General features: G+C 35.5%; 5 protein-coding genes across 5 annotated transcripts; 1 reads left to right on the top strand and 4 right to left on the bottom strand.

The window, feature by feature from the left end:
• On the bottom strand, nt 1-675 carry LOC107177553 (uncharacterized). Its single transcript, XM_015531482.1, has one exon. It carries the CDS (start codon nt 673-675, stop codon nt 1-3), a length of 675 nt encoding a protein of 224 aa, XP_015386968.1.
• A 30-nt stretch (nt 676-705) lies between these two features.
• LOC107177552 (uncharacterized) lies at nt 706-2,053 on the bottom strand. The gene is made up of 2 exons (XM_015531481.1): nt 1,177-2,053; nt 706-1,103 (listed from the first exon to the last, which is right to left on the bottom strand). Exons 1-2 carry the CDS (start codon nt 2,051-2,053, stop codon nt 706-708), a joined length of 1,275 nt encoding a protein of 424 aa, XP_015386967.1.
• Nucleotides 2,054-4,803: 2,750 nt separating this feature from the next.
• LOC102608343 (uncharacterized RNA-binding protein C1827.05c-like) lies at nt 4,804-6,385 on the top strand. The gene is made up of 7 exons (XM_015531514.3): nt 4,804-4,902; nt 4,996-5,110; nt 5,191-5,246; nt 5,619-5,666; nt 5,759-5,856; nt 6,020-6,089; nt 6,212-6,385. Exons 1-7 carry the CDS (start codon nt 4,804-4,806, stop codon nt 6,275-6,277), a joined length of 552 nt encoding a protein of 183 aa, XP_015387000.1. The 3' UTR covers nt 6,278-6,385.
• A 1,597-nt stretch (nt 6,386-7,982) lies between these two features.
• LOC102625545 (probable aquaporin NIP-type) lies at nt 7,983-9,618 on the bottom strand. The gene is made up of 5 exons (XM_015531480.3): nt 9,403-9,618; nt 9,052-9,273; nt 8,769-8,966; nt 8,615-8,676; nt 7,983-8,346 (listed from the first exon to the last, which is right to left on the bottom strand). Exons 1-5 carry the CDS (start codon nt 9,535-9,537, stop codon nt 8,157-8,159), a joined length of 807 nt encoding a protein of 268 aa, XP_015386966.1. The 5' UTR covers nt 9,538-9,618; the 3' UTR covers nt 7,983-8,156.
• Nucleotides 9,619-11,568: 1,950 nt separating this feature from the next.
• Nucleotides 11,569-14,515, bottom strand: LOC102608055 (U-box domain-containing protein 4). The gene is made up of 2 exons (XM_006482079.3): nt 14,023-14,515; nt 11,569-12,639 (listed from the first exon to the last, which is right to left on the bottom strand). The coding sequence occupies exons 1-2, from the start codon at nt 14,361-14,363 to the stop codon at nt 11,787-11,789; spliced, it is 1,194 nt and encodes a 397-aa protein (XP_006482142.1). The 5' UTR covers nt 14,364-14,515; the 3' UTR covers nt 11,569-11,786.
• Between the last annotated feature and the right edge of the window lie 6,738 nt (nt 14,516-21,253).

The raw sequence follows: 21,253 nt of genomic DNA, 5'->3' as shown, positions 1-21,253 counted from the left end.
CTAAAGATCGGCAATACCGGGAGGAGGAGGCACGGACCCTTGACTCACTTCAAAAGCACATCCCCTAACTTCCCCCTCCTGCACCCCATCTAAAGGAGCCTCCACCTGATCCTGCTCACCCTGCTCCTTATCTGCCTGGCCGACCTCTGCCATATACCGCTGCACTCCAGCTTCCAACTTGCTCATGTCCAGCTCGGGATATTCTTTCTTAAGCACAGACATTATGCACTTATAGGAGAAAGCAACCCCAGAGTCATACTCGGCATCCAGCCGATCGTCCACATCAGCGGATTTGCCTTTCTGCTCAGCCAGCTGCTCGCTCAGAGATTTGATTTCTCCCTCAAGGGCGGTCCTCAAAGTATTTCTCTCACTTTGAGTAACCTGAAGATCAGACTTCAGGTCACCCAACTCACCCTCAAGTTTGGAGGTGGTGGACTCAGCAACAGCAATTTTCTCCTCCAGATCCGTGATCTGCTTGTTCAGTTCAGCCAGCTTCTCCTTCGAGCTATCAGCAGATTCAGCTTTCTTCAACTCCTGATTGTCCGCTTGAATCCTCCTCTCAAGGCGCGTGGATCCATTCTTGTAACACGAAACCAAGGTGGCCAGCCTGAAGGAGACTCTTTGAACAGAACCAGCTAGCTCGGAGAGGTCCATACTCTCGATGTCCTTCACCATCTTGGGCCCCACCGATTTTCTGTAATCCTTCTAATACGGGCTCAGGTAGTCACCTTGATCCCGAGATGGGAGAGGAGAGGATCGACCCCCAGACTGGATGCTGACCTCAGGACTCTTATCGGAAGTTTTCTCCCCACCACTCTTACGTGGTGGAGGAGGAGGCAGAGCAGGAACAAGAGTCTTGGAAGGACCAACGCTGGTTTTCTTTAGAGGAGGGGGAGGGTTGCTGGAGCTGCTTAAAGCCCGACCACGCTTTCTGCTCATCGCGCTGAGGATCTTGTTATCCATTCCAACAGCTATGTCCACTAGACCCAAACCGACCAGGTTTGTTGGTGACATGAGGTCTTGGCAGGTAGACGCATTCACCAGAGCAGTTTCCACCTGAAGCAAAGGTCTGTCTTCAATCCCCTCGATCAAACCCCACAACTCTAAAATAGCAAAAAAGATTAAAGAACCCAATAAGTGACAATTTAATTAAGAACATAGGCAAAAATGAACGACCTGGGGTGACAAAATGTGTTGGAAGGTAAATATCCCCACCAAGCGACCGAACTGCTGGACACCAGTTTCCTCCAACAAAGAAGAATTTGGTCTTCCAATTTTTACATGAAGAAGAAAACCCAGTGATCGGTTTCCTCTTTGCAGAACTGGACATAAAGTAGTACCAGCCCGCTTCCCTCGGGCTACTCCGCAGCTGGTACAGATGCTTCACTTCAACAAGGGAAGGCTCCTCTAACCCACACCTCTCCCACAACACAAACATTACCGAGAGAACCCTCCACCCATTTGGGTGTAGCTGACCTGGGGCCAGGTGCATACCGCCCAGTATCTTGGCAAAATAATGTTGAAGGGGCAGCCGAGCTCCTAGTCTGAAACTCTCCAAGTGCATCGTCACATACCCTTTCGGCGGCCGACTAAGAACATCACATTTTTCAGGAACTACAAGGAGAACCTCATTGGGAATGTTGTATAGGTTCCTAAGCTTAAATAGATCAGTGGGGGTGGTGGCACAATGTATGAAATCAATAGGGTAAGAATCCTCCTCCACCCTATGGCCAAGATTCCTTTTCTTAGCAGGTCCGCTCGGCTCGGAACTACTCCCCTCACCATCACCCACTTCTCTAGGGACCCCAACCCCACCAGAACTGTGGTTCTCACCCGAGCCAGACGCAGGTCCCCCTTTACTTCCTACAAGTTCTAATTCAGGGGAAGGTGAAATGGTCAGGGGACGTGGGTACTCAAGGGTATCCCTACCATAAGAAGGACCTACACTACCGGAGGGACGTAAAAAATCAGTGGGTATGGACAAGTTAAGGTCTGAATCCCTTGTTTCTTCGTCACTCTCATCGGCAATTAACTTTCTTTTCCGATTTGACATATCAAAATCCCAAAAGAAAACAAAGCAAACTCGAGTATACGGATACAAAAGGGACAACACAGAACCCAACCAACAACAACCAGAGAAGAAGTTAAAAGTTATACCTAGAATAAACTGGCACTGAGAGCGCTGCCGTGACAGAGAGAACACCCAGCAAGTGGATACTCCGGACGCAGGAAATGTGAGCAAAGTTTGAATAGGGGGTTGATTAACGGCGGAGAGACGAATAACAAAACGATGACGATTTCAATCTAGGGATTTGAAGCAAAAAGGGGGAAATATTAGCATTTAAGTGAGGGGGTGCCAGCTCACTCACCGGATATCGAGGAATAGATAGCCCGTCGTTTCAAATTTCAAATACGAAGAGTCTGGAGATGCCACGTCACTAACCGTTATAAGAGGCCATTTTAGATGTGAGCCCAGATATGCAATGGACATGCTCATGATGGCCCATGCTCAGGTCAGAGTCCCCCCAGAGGAAAAATGGAACATCAGGCCCATCCCAGTAAAAAGAAGACCAAATAAGAAGTTCCCCGGGCCGGTAATATTCTATTATCAATTTCTACTCTCAACTTGTTTCACTCGCAAGACCAGAAACTGGGGGACTGGTGTTAGGAGCACCAGCTCGGTCATGCCATGTCCCCACCCCGGGGTGGATCACCTCAGCCGAACGATACGAGCAGAACACTGGAAATGAGTCTTCTACAAATATGAGCCAACCAGAGATGAGTACAAGCCACAGAAGTACACCGACCAAAAGCATATACCGAGCCAATACCCATCCCCCAAAGAACGAAAACACGATTTCACAGAATCACGATAGTTGCGCATTTTCCAGAACCGTCGAGGGAGACGCGAGATCCCACGATTGCCCACAATGTAGCAGTTAAAGTCTCATGAAGGGCTGCCACTACTCGAAAAAAGAAGGATGAAGGGTAAACGAAAATGTGAGACAGCGGCTATAAAATAGAAAGAAATCAATGAAGAAAGGGGGACAAAAAAACTGAGAGAAGGGAAAACTCTGCCAAATTGTATCCAGACCCTTTTCAGTACCAATAGTGAGCCAATTCTAAGCAATTATTTGAACCTTAATTGCACCGTTTTTCCGTAAACACCTTGTGCTAACTTAGGCATCAGAGGGTTTACGCCAACAAAACCACCGACATCTCTGATCCATTTTTGTGAACGCAGGCTTAGTGAGAAAAAGAATGAGAAGTCTAACTTCAGCAACTAGAGCGATCGTTGAAGCAAGGAGAAATTGAGATCCTCATTGTTGATAACACAAACGTTGGTGTAAAGATCTGGTCGGGCAGAGGACGAACAGATTTCAACATCAACAATACCTATTTGATAAAACAAAACAAAGCTATTTTCTTCTGAAATTTTTTTTTTCTCTTGAGCTTAAAAAAGGAAAAAAAAAGGAATAAGTTTGATATAAATTAGAATTTATTTGACTAATGAGTTATTTATTTAATTGATTTGTTCTTAATATAAAAAAATGGCTGTTGGGTCTAGATATAATAAAACATGGCATGGCATGTTTATCTGACATAAACTATATACAAATAAATGAATTTGGATTATTAAAATTTGACACGATTATTAAAAAGTTCGGTTAATATGTATTTTTGTATCTGTTGGGTTAGAGTTGAAGTTCTTGAGTTATTTACCTAATTAATAACATGATTATTTGTGTGGATGAACATTTATAATGCTTTATTTTGTAAAATTCTAGATAAATTTAATACTTCAATGGTAAATGTGTAATTTCCTATTAAGTATATGTATTTTATAATATTAGTACATAACATTATTTAAATATAAAATAATATTAATTAAAAAATATGTAAAAATTTAAGGTAAACCATGTTAAATAGATATTAAATGAATTATATGTCGAGTCATCCGTTTCTTTTTTATTATTTATGTTAGGTTAAAGTTTTAATTTTTTAATACAATTACTAAATATGGCATATTTAAATCAGTTTAAATTTTACACAAATACAAATGCAAACTTGTGTTGGAACTCTACTTGGGAGACGGGAATTGGAATTTGCAAGTTGCAATGTGAACTGAACATCTGACCTGGATTTTGGAATTTCGTAACGGCCATGTTCAAATGGCTGCGAGACACGCATGTGTCTGTCTCCGGCATGAGAGTACGCGCATCATTTAGATGTCCAAAAACTAAAAAGGTCGCACAGATTGATCAGAATTCTCTCCTGATCTAATCATATTCTGAGTAAATAATTCAATTACTGATTGGTTGTTAATAAATAAAAAAATAAATAAAATTAAATCTTAATCATACACTACTACTAAAAGACATATAACAAAAGATTATTAAAAACTCAATAATGCTCAGATTAGGAGAGGATCTTGTTCCCCCACGGATGACTTCACTTGAGAGATGCACTGTATCTGTTTCTGTTAAATAACACAATTGCCATCTGACACTATGCGTACACTCAAGGCCTGCTCAACTGAAATAGGCTTTTATTGTGGGCCTTCAAATTCGGATTTTAATTCAAATCTAGTCCAGCCCAATTTTTAAACCCGCAAAAGGGTTTAATCAATAAACCCTTTTAATTTAAAAATTCCTCCTCTTTGCAATTATACACGTGTTAAGGTTTCTACATTCTAGTTTATACGAACAAAGTTTTGATTTTTCGGGGAGGAAAAAAATTTGCTAAAGATATTTGAACCTTTGGAACAGCACTTAAATTCCTCTTGTTTTTTCGGGCAGTGATATGGGGGCCAAGCAAAAGAAAGCATTGAAGAAGAATTTGAAGGAAGTTTCTTCACAGTTACCAGTTTCCAGTGACAGAAAAGACACAGCAGATTTCTTGGTAAGCTACTTGTTATCATGTCCTATGAATTTCATATTTTTAATTATTATTATTACTACCTTGGTCTAATTTATTGCATATGCTCCATTGAAGCCGCTGGAAGGTGGGCCACGGCGAAAACTCCCTGAGGAAAAGCCGTTAGTAAATAAAGCTGCAGTATTGTACATTGGTCGGATTCCACGTTGGTTTTATGAGAAGGAAATGCATGGTATATTGATATTAAACATTTTCCAAAACGGTGTTGAATGTGTTTTAGTTATTGGCATTGCTGATTGGTTTCTCTTGCAGCTTTCTTTAGCCAATTTGGTACCATCAGGAGACTAAGAATTGCTCGGAATAAAAAGGTGACGGTCCTTAATGTAACGGGCTACCCAAATAATACTCATCCTATGACATTAAACTCTATCTTTGATAATATTTGTTCCCTTAAGGTGCACAACACTAAAGTGTTTGTTAAACACTAGCTGCTGTATTTTAGAAAGTATGTTCATATGATTTTTCATTTGTATGGTGATTGATGAAAAATCAATTATATTTTTAATAATTTTATCAAAATGATTATTTAAAACTTATATTTATTATATATTATTAATTTTTGTTTCATAGTTATAATTTTTTTTTCACAAGTAGCTTAAAAGTTACAGCACCTCAATCTCAAATAAGGCCTTAGACTTATAGTTTGGGTTTAACACACTTGTTGATATGATGTTCTACAGACTGGAAAATCAAAGCATTTCGGGTTCATCGAATTTAGTGATCCTGACGTTATACTCATTTCTGCATGATTTTATTTTTATGCTCGCTTGTAATATTTCTTTGGTCTTTTTTTTAGTAACACATCTCTTGCTGAGTGCAGGTGGCAGAAGTTGTAGCTGATGCCATGCATGGTTATTTGCTGTTTGAGCATATTTTGCAAGTGCATCTTATTCCTCCAGAACATGTTCATCCAAAGCTGTAAGCTGTCAATAATCTCTTACTACAAGCATTAAGGCGTATGAATTTATGATCATTAATTCTATGTTAACTCGTACTTGAAAATTCATTAGAGTATGAAAAAGGAAATACCCAAGCTTGTTGTCATTTTACGGTCAATAATCTGTTCCCCCTTGATTTGTAGATGGAGAGGTTTTAATCACGGATACAAGCCACTCGATTGGGTTCAAGTGGAATGTAAGCGGCAAAACAAGGTAATCTATTATGGTTGACGGACATATTTTTCACCATCTTGTTATTTTGACGTCTGTAAATGGTAGCTATAGGAAAACCTTCCTTTTTCAAGAATTTTCACTTCTCCACTATGATTTTCCAGGTAAGAACTTTGGAAGAATGCAAGAAGTTGATGGAGAATATCTTGAACCATGATCAGAAGCGGTGAAAGAGGATAGAGGCAGCCAGTATTGAGTATGAATGCCCTGAAATTGTGAGGATCATTTTTTTCCCCTTTTCTTAATTAATTAATTAATTTCTGGCGGGAAAAGCTGGTTTCAGACAAATTCCTATGTTTCTTGCATAAGTATTAGAATTTGAAGTCTTCAGAATTCTGAGATTTATTCATCTAGTTGACACGTAGGCCAAACTGCATTACGCGATTTAGGTTGGTCAACAAGTCAGGCTGGTTGATTGGTTCAGTTTGTTGTTGTTCTGTTAGTTTTTCAAAATTGTCATTAAATAGACACACATGGATAAAAACCATACTCATTTTACCCTATATCGATACATGGCTGTACTTTTACTATTTTAACCGTTGTCTGCTGTAGAAGAGAAGCAATCCAGTGACACAATAACAACTCGACTGCCAGGAGTTTAAGCATGTTCTATTGACTCATGATTTAGGCTGTTTTGCAGGTGGGTTATGTCATGCCTGCTCCAAAGAAGATAAAGTTTGATGAAGACTAGGTACATATTTTGATGATATGGTAATAATAAGAATGTTTTCTCTATTCTTTCGCTCGCCAGGTTGATTGGGTCCCACAGAAGTTCTGACCTGGAGTTCTATCAAGACTGGAAGAGTTGACCTCCATTGCATTTTCAAAACAGAGTAGTTAACTCATCTGAATTGAATCCTAGACTGGCCTAATGGCTTCTGGATCCCTGAATATGAAATGGTAGTTGCCCTTTACAATCTTCCATTTTTGGCTTTTGTCGAACTTTAGAGATGATTATTTAAACATTAACCGACAGTTTCAGTATGTTGATAATTGATGTATGTTTCCTGCAATGTATTGCTCTTATAAGGTTTTTTGACTGCTACAAGCACTTGGACAAACTTTTCATAATATCATAATCACCTAGGAAAATGATCATTGAGACTAGTTAATTATAATACTAAATAGGAGATGTGTTTAAGAGATGCAATGTTTAATGTCGATCGGCAAAATGTTTTAGACAGCTAGACGGTTAATATCGGCAAGGGGATTTGATTCTGTGATTCAATTCTCGAGTGCTTTCCAGTCAACTTACGCTTGTGACTCGCATATTCTGTTGTAAAACCTGGAGCTGGAGGTAATGGTATGTTTGGCTCTTCCATCCCTTTTTTTTTCCCTTCTTGCAAAATGTAAAATAATCAAATTTGATTTTTTTTTCCTTTGCAGATGATTTATTATTCATTTTGCAACTACCATTACAATTACATGCAATAAAAATGTTTATCAGATAGCTTGTACATCTTTCACCAACTTCATAATCACCTTTCATATGAAATGATGTTTTTGTGAATCTTGAAAATTTGGTATACATTGTATGTAGGGCATTTATATATGGTAAGAAACTGTATCGTAAATAATGCACTTGAGATTCATACAAGTTTCGGTTGAACATAAACACATTCTTTTATCGTCGTTTTAAGTCTCAAGGGAACACTAAAACACAATTGCACAAAATATATGTGAAACGATAAACTTCTCAAAATATCAGAATCCTGGATGTGTACCGTTTTCTCGGATAAAATGGCTAGCGGATGCCACCACCAGAATACTCAATTTCACGAATACACTTGGTGGGTACAACCAAATCCGATTGTACGGGGCAAACCAGGAGAAGATAGCATTTATCACTTATTAGATGCATTGATTTAGCAGTGACAATAAATTTTGTATAAATTCAATGACAATGATGGAACATAAAACTTCTATTTAAAATGTAAATAATGATTTCAAGCTAATATGGGTTAGTTGAAAGCAGAGATGATTTCAAGCTTCTCAATGAATATTTCTTAATACTAAATAGGAATTTAAAATATGAACATAAACAGCGCATTAAACTACAGAGGAATTGATGTGCAGTTGGTTGGCTTGTCGGTGAATCTTAATTAAGTTATAAGCAAATCCTCCTGTCACCGTTCCAATAACCGGCCCTATTATATACAACCATATTCCTCTAAATTTATGCTTCACAATTGCTGGGCCAATGCTCCTTGCAGGATTCATCGAAGCTCCTGAAATTGGCCTGTAATTCACAAAATTTCATCATATTACTATAGCGTATGCTAGTTTTGCAGAATCTACGCTATAATGAAGAAACTGAAAACTTAACAGTGTCAGAATTAAAAATCATATAATTCGAAAACCAACCTAAAATACGACAAATTTCAATTAGCTACACTGATCTACATCTTTATTGATTCTAACTAAACCACATTTAGTATTTTTTTAAATTAATTGATGTTATACAACAGGATTCAATAAGCATATATAATTTGTGTGTGATAAATTACCCGGCTACGAAGACATTCAACATTATGGTCATTCCGACAGCAACTCCTCCGAATTGTCCAATCTGCAATCAAACATTGCCATCTAAAATTAATTAATACTCAAACATGTAAAATCTTTAAAAAGCTAGATATGAGAATAATGATGTGTACTCACAGCTCTGTCATCGGTGACGGCGCCGGAGATGACAAACATCAAGAGGAAGGAGATGATGATTTCGGCAACAAAAGACTGGGCATTGGATCCAACAGGCACGGTTCCAAAATAAGCCTGTGGTGTTACATCAAGCATTAAACTCAAAGTACCGCTCGCTAAGAGCGATCCCACCACCTGAGCCACAATGTACAATGGAACCTACAAAACATTTTCAATTTCAATCGCATGTCAATTGCTTTACAACAACATTTGCCTTGAATGAATTAATTAACACAGCACTCACCTGCCGCCGTTTAAACTGTCGAAAAATGGCAAGAGCGATGGTAACAGCAGGATTAAAGTGTGCCCCGGAAATGTGGGCTAGTGAATAAATCATGACCATAACAATCAAACCCCACGTCACACAGACGCCTGGAAATGTCACCTTTCCGTAAATTTTATCCACGGCAACAGCCCCGCAACCGGCAAATATAATAAAGTACGTCCCAATTAACTCTGCGATCATCTGATCGATCAAAAAGATAACGAATAATTTAATAACGGGAAAAACATTATATAAAAACCCGAACCGGTTGTGCCAATAAATAAACTATGAAGTAACAAGCGAATGTGAGTATTTTGGGCATTAACTGGCCTTTTGAATGATGGTAACAAATGAATGTGACAGGCAAGATGGAGCATGCCCATTGGTTTCTGTAAGTCTGCCTTCTTCCATTTTTGCAAGCTGGTTTGTTTCTTCTTCAATGCCATCGATCTTTGTAGCAGCCATTGTTATAGTTAATTATCCATGGATGCAAGATTATGCAGAACTATGTTTAAATTGTTGAAGAGATACGTACGTAAGTGGTAGCATTACTTCCACGGGGAAAATGTGAGTTGACGTAGCCATAATCCAGGGGGGGCTTGAAGATAAGTCAAAGTGGTTATAATTTTAATCCGGATACTCGTGAGATAAAATCGGTGATTTGGCTTCCCTTGGAGACTTGTATCCAAAATGTAACCTTTGAATTTTAAAATTTCACCTTTTTCCCATGATTCCAATTAAAATTCAGATGAAAATATCAAACGCAAGCGGATGATGGATTCAAACCATCTTATCCTTTATTATCATAAAAATTGGTCTAGAAGCCCAGATATCATTATCCTTCACGTGGTAAAAGTTTCATGATATATGTATTATATTTGGAGACAACCAAGAAATGTTTTTGAGTTGGAGGAAGAATCTATATCCGAAGCTTGGGTTCAATTCCCCTAATCATGCAGCCATTTGACAATGTCAATAATTTCTTCGTAAATAGTAAAAATATACGACTGAATCAAAGATGTCATGATCAGCCTTTACGGTTTTACTTGACCCGTGCATGGTGGCTGCAAAATAAATAAAGGAACATCATCAAGAAGATTTGAATATTTTGAACATTTGTCATTCACAGGAAGTTTTACTTTGATGCAAGTATTTGAGCCGTCATTTTAAGATTTGTCTGACATTCAACGCGATAATGATTTCGTGTTCCCATCAAATTCATCGGACGATCGGATTTGCATTATCAACTTCGAAAATGTACTCTGTGATTTGCGTACCGCTTCAAGCTACACCAGTGGTAGCCGGACCAGTTAAGGTTTGCTCAATGGACCATGGCAAAGTAAATGGGTCTCGCCAATTTTGACTCTTCGATGATGTTTGTTGTCTGGTGAGTCCAAGACCCTCTAATTTATTATTGTGGGACGCACAAAATAAAAAGTGACATTGTTTAATTATTGGTCAGAGGTTAATTGGTTAAATACACCACCTTAACCCACACAAATTCTTTTTTAAATAAATTTCGCCATAATTATGAGGTGCCGAATTTAAAAGAATTAATTTCCATTTACCTCCTAAACTGATTATTTTTAAAACAATTTTAAACTATTATAAACATTAATTTATCATTTGCAAATAAAAGGGCACGCTGATAAAAAGTATTATTATCTTCTTAACCGTAATTGGAAGCTAAATTGATGTTTACAAGTATTTTTAAAAATAATCCATTTATTAGGGGTAAAATGAAAATCAACCCAATTTAAAAATCTTCCGGTCTTCAAAAATTAGTTTAATGGAAAATTAGAGTTTGGTGGTCAAAACAAAAGGAGTAAAAGAAAAAAACAATATTTTCGACCACTAAAAGTGCGACCACTGTTATATGCACAAGAAATGATGTATTATTAGCCATTACAGATTGGACGATATAGATCCAATCGGATGTCAAAAGTAATAAAGAAAACAAAAACCATTAAAAGACAAACCTGTGCAACGACTTCCAAACCTAGAAACCAAAAAACTTCCTACTCTTTATCACCAACTTTTTTTTTTAAACCTAACTTTAACTTCCATGAGACTCAAGCCTGCAATGAAACAGATTTTGACCCTCAAACAAGCAAATTTAATTCATCAGACACCAGACCGACACCGACTTCAGGCCTATCAAATTCATGAAACCCAACAGTCATAAAGAAGAAAAGGATGTTATTGATCAAAATTCAAAAGAGCTCCTGTTTCAGGCTATTATTATTTTTAATATGCAGTAGTAGTGTGCAGGCAGGGTTTCTTGTTAAGTCATATTTACGAGTTTGTAACATTTCAATCCTCAGAACCTCATCTGAAGTCGGTATTGTGATCTGACCTTGATCCTGAGATTTTCTACCCATGATGTGTCGGCACTTTTTGATCGATGACAGCCAACAAATTACAATATTCCGCAACATTGAACAATCAAGTCATGTTACTTCCTCAGCACAGCACATTGAGGTCATTTAGCAATGGTAAAGGAGAAAAGAAACCTGTTGTAACTGTATAGAACGGTATAAAAGAGTTACTTTACAAACAAACTCCAAAAATATGATTTATTGACACTTACCAGTCACCCGACTCAATACCACCACAATGGCCTGGACTGGCATTTTTCACTATATCTTATTTTTCAAATCTTTTTACAGTGGAAAATTCTATCTCACAAACCTCACGAAAAGACATGCAAAACATCATTTTGAAGAAACTTCGGAGGTAACACTAGCAATAGGCAAATCAGCTGGTGTGCATACCAGAGCCCTTTGCTGTAAATGTCTCAAGCTCTGCTCCATGCTAACTTGCACCATCTCAGCTAGCATCTTTTTCGCTTTTCCAGATTGCTCATCTCCGTCAATCTGAGAAATTATGTTACAGACGATATTCTCTAGCGTATCAGGTTGCAGCTCTGATCTTGGGTATGGTGAGTCCCTCAGTAACTGCAAAAGTGTTCGTGCTTTCGTCTGAGACTTGGGTGTTCCTTGAACTGTAAGCTCAAGGAGTCCTGGGATCACACCTTCTCTAAGAATTGGTTCTCTATATTTACATCGGTCACTCTGACACATCGTAAGGAGTGCTCCAACCGCATGCTCCCGAGCTTGTAGAGATCCATTTTCTAACACTTCAACTACTGCTAGTACTCCACCTTCTTCAGATGTTAATGCAATTCTGCCCTCATCAAAACCCACTAAAGATTCTATAAGGGAAGTACATTTCTCAGCTGTTTTTGAAGACTTCTTACAGAATATCAGCAAATCAACAATAGAAGGGATGGGATTTGTTCCAAGGATGATACTTAGATTATCTGGGTGCGTTGAGAGATTTGAAAGAGCCATTACGGCATCAAACTTGGCTTGCTGACTACCATATCTAAGGATTTCCACAAGGAGAGGGATGGCACCAGAAGCACTTATAAAAGGCTTGTTGACAGAAGAAGCAGATAGTGTGAGCAAAGCTGCAGCGGCATACTCCTGTAGATTCAAATCTGGTGACTGCAGGAAGCTAATGATTGGTTCCAAGGCTCCAGCTTCAACGATTTTGATCTTATTCCTACAAGATAAGACATGGAAATAAAATTAATCAGGAACGAGCAAGTTTTACACTTCAATGGAAAACAAAAATTTATGCATATTAATCAGCTAGCAAAGTAAAAGGTTTATGAATCAGGCAGCATCAACCTCCACACGGATCATATTAAAATAACAGAACTGAAAAAAAAAACTAAAATTACAAAACTTTGAAACCCTGTAAGCATTCAATAAGAAGAGCGGGATAAAACAGACACAGGTTTAAATAGCAGTGACAAAACATGCAAGAACAGGGACAGGGCATATCGACCTGCCATATAGCGGATTAGCAACTTGAATCCCAATCTCCAACACTCACTCTCACTCACACCTTTCTATAGTAAAAAGTTAAGTCCCCAGAATTTCGTGAGTAATTTGAAATGAAAAGATGACAGACAGATCTCAGACTCAAGCAACCACATGAACTTTCTTGGTCTTCAGCCAAGCTAAAATCAGATGAACGTCTAGAAATTGAAACGAATTCTATATTGTCTCAACAAGTATTAAATACCTATTGCTTTCATAGATTAATCTTATTATATCAGTCTTTTGGTAAACGTTTTAACTCTCCAAGAAGGTTAAGAGGTTCCTCTCCCGTCACCAAACAAAAGCCATTACTATTGTTTATTAAAACATGATAACTTGAAGTTAAAGATACAGGAAAGTAAAAGGGAAAAGGGAAAAAGAAAGTTCTAACATGTGAAACAAACAACAAATGCATCTATCTCCCGACTCTCATCAGCAATTAAAGCATCAAACTGTTTTCTACTTTATCTGAAACGTTCGTGATTCCAACGACCGACACTTTCATGACCATCATTAAAAAAAAAAAATCATTATTTTTTGTCTACAAGAAATAACAAAATTTTTAAATAAGGAAGAACAGCTTCAATTTATAAATACAAATTTTAAACTTCTAAATATTATTATTATTATTATTTTAAATTCCTACAGGAAAATATTTTATCCGGTATGAAGGAAGAAAGTAAAGCGATTGGAAAAAAAAAAAAAAAGAGGAGAGAGAGAAGCAAAGAATAAAAAATTGGACTCACTAGTCACGTTGCTGAATTTTCTTTTTCCAAATTTATGAATAGGAGGAAAAATGATATTTAATAAACTAAATAATCATCACAATATCTCCTCAAAATTAACACCAAAAAAGAAAAAGGAACTTAAAAAAAAAACTAAACTCCAAACTTCACAGCTAACAAGAAATCTCCACAAAATTCAAGAAATTAAAAAAAAATCATACTTTCAATAATAGCTTTCACCGATTCGATTGTATTGCAATTTTTTGCAGCTAAGCCCTCGCAAGTTTATTTAAAAAAAATTGAGAGAGAGAGAGAAAGAGAAATAAAGAAAGTACTTTTCGTCTTTGACGGCAAGATTGAGGAGGGCGAGGAGAGCGGACTCGTGGTCGGAGTCGGGAGCTCGGAGCATTAGAACGAGCGGCTGAACGGCTTGAGCCAGCTGTCTGCGACAACGCTGAGAAGTTTTGGTGAGGCGACGGATTTCCCTGGCAGCTTCGAGCTTCAAATCAGGGTCGTCGGATTGGATGAGGTGGAGCGCGCGATGGACGGCCGACGACGCAGAAGAAGATGAAGACGAAAACGAAGAGGAAGACGAAGGGGAGCACGCGCGCGGGGTGTCGGGATTCGTGTCGGACGATGAAGAGGCGGTGGAGAGATTGTCTGTGGCGCGGTCCATCGGGTCGGCTGCTGGCTCGGCACCGTATTAGTTTGCTGTTTCTGTTTTCGTTTCGAGGGGATTTGACACGAGAGAGAGAGAGAAAAAAAAATCCGGATGATTCAAAGGAGGGAGAGACGTAGAAAGAAGTGTGGTGTTTGTGTTATTGTTATATGTGTCTGGTTGTGGTGTGGTGTTGGCGTTAAGCAACGGATTAAAACAATTAAAAAAAAATTAAAAAAAAAAAAGGATTGGGGGAGGGGGGGGGGGTCCAGTTGGTGTTGGTTAAAATGCCTTTCTAAGGTGGTAGTTTTTTTTTTTAAATGATTAAATTTTATTTAAGTGTTTGGTTTCGTTTGCGTTTAGGCTTTGATTTGCTCTAGAATCCAGGTTCTGGTTGCCTAATTAAAATGATGACGAAAACGACTGTGCCTTTACCCTTTTATTTATATTTTTATATTACTACAAATTTTCAACGGCCAAAAAAGAGTTTATAAAATATGAAAAATTCTAGAGTACGCCTGAGCAACATGTGTGTGTATATGTATATATATATATATATATATATCTATAAAACCACCATTTAAATAATTATTAAATTTAATTTAATAACATATGTCATATATATATATATTAATTAGTTTTTTTTAGACAATTCGTAGGTCTAACATCATTGATTAAGAAAAAGGAATGAATGATATTATTCCACATGTTTTAAACTTATATATTTAAATTGCAGTATTATAAGATTAATTTAGAGGTTCAGATCTTAATAACTTTATATTGCAACTAATATTTGTACAAATTGGTGACTATAGTTGTATTAAGCCTAATAATTAACAACCCGTCAAATCTCACACTATTTGGACATATAAATTTTGTATTCATATTTGCAATTTTGTATATTTGTGTATTGTTAGAATATAACAATTCTCATAACCTTACTTTTGTATGAATTCATTTAAAAGATCCGTAATCTTAATTAGTCAATATTACGGATCTTAATCTTAAATTTAAACTTACATCGATCTCAATTGAAATTCACTAAGCCTAGATCTTACATTAAGGGCCCATTAGCATTAACTCAACATTTAATGTTTGACACTTACCTAACAATTTAAGCTTCAAATTAAGTTGATTATCACTCATAATCGGCATTTACTCCTATAACTAAGTGTGTTAATTCAGGAAAGAAACGACAATGGCATTGGTATTGTTAAAATGGTCATACAAAATAGAAAAGTAAGAAATCAGAAATCAACGTTAAGAAATGGGCTACTTTTTCTTGAGCTGCATGACTCCCATTCCACAATTTCCTCCACATGCAGGCCATTTTCAGCCACAGCCCACGTGAGTAAAATCCGAACAAAAGTATATGCATCTCCCCCTCACTCAGCATTTGTTGCCTTGCCGAACGCTTCGTTCAAACGAATAAACTTCAAACCTTCTCATTTTCAACAGTGCGGCCTCGTTGATTTTATTTGCATGTTGCATGTAAAACTCCTTTTTATATATAATAGACTCAAAAAAAAAAAAAAGCTCTTTTTTATTTCAAATATGTACTGCGATTGTAATTATTAATAATATATGGCCCCTACGTCGAATATTTTCTTTTTAACAATTATCAGCAAATGAATATATTCGGCTCTCTTGTTTTTCATTTTTCTTTTCATCGATCAGATGTAATTGACAACGTGAAAAAAAGGGCTAATATTTTTTTGCCAAACACAAACCTCGACAAGAAAACTAAAAGAAGAGAAAGGAAGAGGGTATAAGAGTGTATATGTATATATGTATGTATCATGTATGTGTGTGTATGTGTCTATATATATACATATATATATTTTTTGGTAGTTCAACGCATATTAACTAAGTTCGATCTAAAACCCCACCCCCCTTGTATGGTGAGCCCAATTTGGACCATATCTTAATTAATCTCTCGTTCTTTCAATTTCAAATGACACCAAAAATATGATGCTAGCTAAAAGCATGAATTAATTGCTCAATTAAAATGATGAAAACAATATGTTCCGCTCTGGATGCATCATCATCAGTCATCGCCATCACCCGAACAACGCACTTCATGCTCAAAAAAAGGGAAAGCCAAGCAAATTAATTTATTTTATAATCTCAGCAGAGCGGGAGGGGTCATGGGGTTCTTCTTTTCAGCTCTCAATCAACTTTTGCCACGTGCGGGGTTCTTTGAGTACAAGTTCTCCATATGCATTTGAAGCATTTAGGCTATAATTATGTAAGCAGGAAAAATAAACCAAAAAGAAGAAGAAGAAGAAGAAGAAGAATAAAAAAAAAAGAAAAAAGATGGATGAATTCTTTTAAAGGGCTTAGATATTTTGTAAAGAAGGTTCTATATCTTTGAAGCTTTTCTTGTATACGTTACCTTTCACTTAGGATTTACGTGTATGTTTTACAATTTGATTGGTCTTTTTTTTTTTTTTGAATGAGCAGCTGTAAATGTATTTCTTTATTTTTTAGGTAAACTAAAGTTAAAGCAAAGCAAGTTGGTCTTCCGATTATTCTAATTAAAGCAACACTCTAAAAGTTATAAGGTTATTAAAACGACTTGAGACTCATTCAAAGCCTACTTTGGGCATAAGAATGGTGGGATTAGAAGAAATTAATTTATTTGTGATCAGTAAAAGGCATATCTAAAATGAGCATATTGGTACACACCAAAGAATAATCATCCAATAACAAAGATTCTGAATTTGTTACTATTTCAACAGGTGGGCATGTATATGTGTTTCTCTAAAATGATTCAACATAAGTAAGGGCATATTGAACAGTTAATCACTAATGGAGGATATATGTCCCCACACACACACATATATAAATAATTGTTTTGATGTCTTTTTCTATTTTAAAGAGAAATTTGATGGACAACCGTAACCTACAGGATAATTAATGCACTCAATTTAAAAGTCCTTTTTTTTCTGAATTATTTTGTAGGGTTTCCAGTGTTGCTCTTAAATTAATGCATACAATACAATTTGCATGTCTTTTTCTTACTCGATATCAAGCGTTTGAATTTTCAATATTACACCGTGACCACTCTTTTCTATTCTCTCAAGGCATTGAGATTTAAGAAAGAAAGGAGACCGTTCAACCAAATTATACCACATGTTCGAATTGTCTTATCTTACTATATTATTATCAAATCCATAATTATTGGTCTTCTACACATTTTTAAATTAAAAATTAAAAATTGAGCGCTTCTCTCTTTGATTTTGAATTGATATCAGTTCTTCGTTTCATCACATCAAAACCTCTGCTAAAATGAAAGAAGAAGATTATAGTAACATAGTAAATAATCCGAGTCCAGTTCTTGAGGAAGCATAGTATAAATAGGGATATTGGCCCCATCCATGGTAAGAATATCAAAAATATAAAAGTCACTAGACGTTTTTAATAAATCTCAAAATCGCTTTAAGTTTTAGTTTTATATCAACTAATTACTTTTCCATCAACTCCATTAATTACCATTAAGGAATTTCAAATTACAGAATATTTTACCTCTAAACCCTCCTAAAATCCCTTCTTAAATGAATCCAAGGACAAAATAGTTTTTTATCTTAAAATTTTTAACGATAGACATCCGAATTAATGGGAAAAAAATAGTTAGATGATATAAACATAAAACTTGACGAGCTTTTGTGATATTATCCATAATTGTAGTGGGCATTTGCACTTTTGATATTCTTAAGGTGGTCGGGGGATAATTTTTCTAAATAATATTACTAATATTGGATATAATACATGCATTGATTTGATATTCTTAGATACTACGCGAGCATCACTCAATTCAAGCTGTTGTTTTCTCATTTCTACCTAAATATAATTTCTCTCAAAAAAGAATGAATGGATTAAATTTTGTTTGCTTTACAAAGTTCAGAGGGATTATGGCTACATTTGACACGTATGATTAGATTAAACTAATTATTAGGATTTAAATGGATTAAATTTGATTAGATTAGACTGTATTATATGATATTGTCTTATATTTAGTTCAATATCAAATTAGACTATGTCAAGTTATATTTAAATGATATTAAATAACATTTAAGTTGACATTTAAACATAAATATGAACTATTCATGAATGCTTAATAATAAAATACTTATTAAAATTACTTTAAGAGACGATTAATAAAAAATTAAATATATAGCAAATTTAGTTATTAGGTAGTCATAATTACCTATTTTCAATATGTTTTATTTTATCAAAAAGTTAGCAAATTATTTAGAGTGATATAAAGCAACCGACTACTGATATTATTAATTTTCATAATTAATTTTAATATAGTGATTACTAAATTAAATATTACATTAGATATAGAAGTAATGGTTGATTAACTAGAGAGTTATTTTTAAAATTAATTCTAACTAAATTCATGTGTAAATTGGGATTGCTAATCCTACGATCTTAAAACTAAATTTAAATTCTTTAAAAACAAAAAAAAATCAAATTTAATTTTATAATCTAATTCAAAGTGAAGCTTGTCAAACATATAATAAATAATTAATCTAATCTTACACTTAATCACAACTTCTGAACATAGCCTATCAATTCTTTTAGTATTCACCGATGATCACAAAAAAGAAAAGAAAAAAAAAAATTTACCCAAAAAAAAACCCCTTTTTTGGGTTTAAATCTTTCTTGCTTGTGGTCCCTTTCAATTGATCGGATGTCTCGGAAGAGACTGGTTCCTTCTATTTTTATTTTGAAAAAATGTGAATGATTCATCGGATTTCAACAGTCTAACGTTACCTGCCTTATTTAAAAATGAACATTTGATCAGAAAATCTAACAAGGGAGGCAGCCAACACGTGGACAGAGCAGTGAAGAAAGAAAAGATTTCTAGTATGATGGACTATAAAAAAAAAAAAAAAAAAAGAACACTGTTAAGGATATGCACGACGAAGCTGGGAGATATTTTTCCTTTGATGTGATGGGCGTCACCAAAATCAAAAATTGAGAAATTTGCGTACAATAGAACAATACCCTTATAATTGGAGGTGTTAATTATTGAAGCAACGTGGAATAATGTGGTTGATCTACCGACCTTCTATAATTTCTGTCTGTACTGTACAATAATTAGGGACGTTAATAATGGGTTTATGACATAATTATCGTTATGTATACAATACGATATATTTTTTATTGTTTACATTGAAAATATTGACGTGATATGTATTGAATAAACTCAATAATTACATATTTATGATACAAATATCAATTAATATATAATAATATTATATAAAAATAAACTAATATATATACTAAACACTAAATTAATTATTTCTTATTATATTTATATTGTATTATAAACTTATTCGTGTTATATTTAATTTATTTTAGCTTATTTATGACATATATTTAAAGAATAATATTGACATTTTTAAATTAAAGTTTAATTTTTTTTATATTATATAAAGAGGTAAACACGAGTAATAAACAAACCATATACGAGTTTTAATATTTTAACAAGAATAATAAAGGAGTTATATATGTATTTATTTAAATTTGACACTGACATAATTATAACCCAGCTCTAGTTATTTTAGAGCAGTCTCTAAAACCGTTGAGTGGACGATTGTTACAATTATTTAAGATTTAGCAGTATGCATCCAACGGATCAACCCTGGCAACCAACTTGAGTTGTGAAATTAAGGAAGTGTGAAGTGACTACTTACTGATTCTTGCACTCTCGTTTCATTTTAATTCTCACAGTTGCAATGATTTTGTCTGGTTACAACATAAGTCAGCACGTTGTTTCATTGAAATTTCGGATGGATTGGCATATTCGCATCACACTTAAACTTTCTCTCACGCTTCACCAATGAAAAAAAAAAAATGATCTGTGATTTTAAAATGGGAAGGTTTATTAAATAAACCGATAAAACACATGGGATGTTACGGGATTTACTATTTTTCAAGTGAACGTTAAAACTACTGAATTTGTAATACTTGATAATATGAACAATCGTTTCATTGTTTTTTGTGAGAATATGAATGTATGATCTCCATTAAAAGCAAACAGAAAACGTTTCAAAAGGGAATCTGCAAACGACAGGTTAAGTTTTCGTTCTCGTTTCCGTCCTAGTTTCTTGACCACGTGTTAGAAGTTGCTTACGTTAAGTATCTCGACACGTGGAAAATGATTCGACCAAACACGTGAAATCTCTGTTCCCATTGGACTTCACTATCACCTGATTTCGGAAGCTGATTTGTCATTATCTCACGTGATTTGCACGTGGACTGAATTCTGTAAGATGTATGGAACTCCTAGCCCAGTAGGTTCAAACTAACCTCGGCCCACTTAATTAACCCACAAATCCAGTAGCTACCATCTTTTTTCTTTTTGCCCTTTTTCAACCCCCGCCTCGGCCTCGCCTTCAGGGATCAATTGAGCTTTGCTTTTACTTAAAGTTCAATTTTATCATTATTAATTGATCCTGAAAACCTGGAGAATTAGCAAACTATGATGAGCTTTCAAAACTAAATTTTGTGTAAGTTGACAAACTTGTAATCTACTTCCCAACTCATCCAGACCAACCCATTAACAGATTTAATTAAGGGTTCATGTTTATTACTATCTAATATTTGGGTTGCTGCGATGAGAAATCTACCTTGGTGTCTATATTGGAATAAAAGTAACTTACATATTAAACTAAGGAATCATTCTATAGAAGGGTCAGTGAAAGAAAATAATAATAATACATAGCACCATATAAGCAATGGTTAATCATACATATTGAAACAATAATTTGATAGGAATTGAAATATATATATATTCAAAACTCCAACAACTACATTGTGTGTGTGTGTGTGGTGAGTTGTAAAGTAGACTGACCCTTCTCACTTCTCAGTTCTCACCAATTCAATCAATCACA

Source organism: Citrus sinensis, chromosome 6 (assembly GCF_022201045.2).
Source record: "Citrus sinensis cultivar Valencia sweet orange chromosome 6, DVS_A1.0, whole genome shotgun sequence".
NCBI lineage: Eukaryota > Viridiplantae > Streptophyta > Magnoliopsida > Sapindales > Rutaceae > Citrus > Citrus sinensis.
The sequence above is the reverse complement of the archived record's forward strand: the minus strand, read 5'-3'. Positions and strand labels throughout refer to the sequence as shown.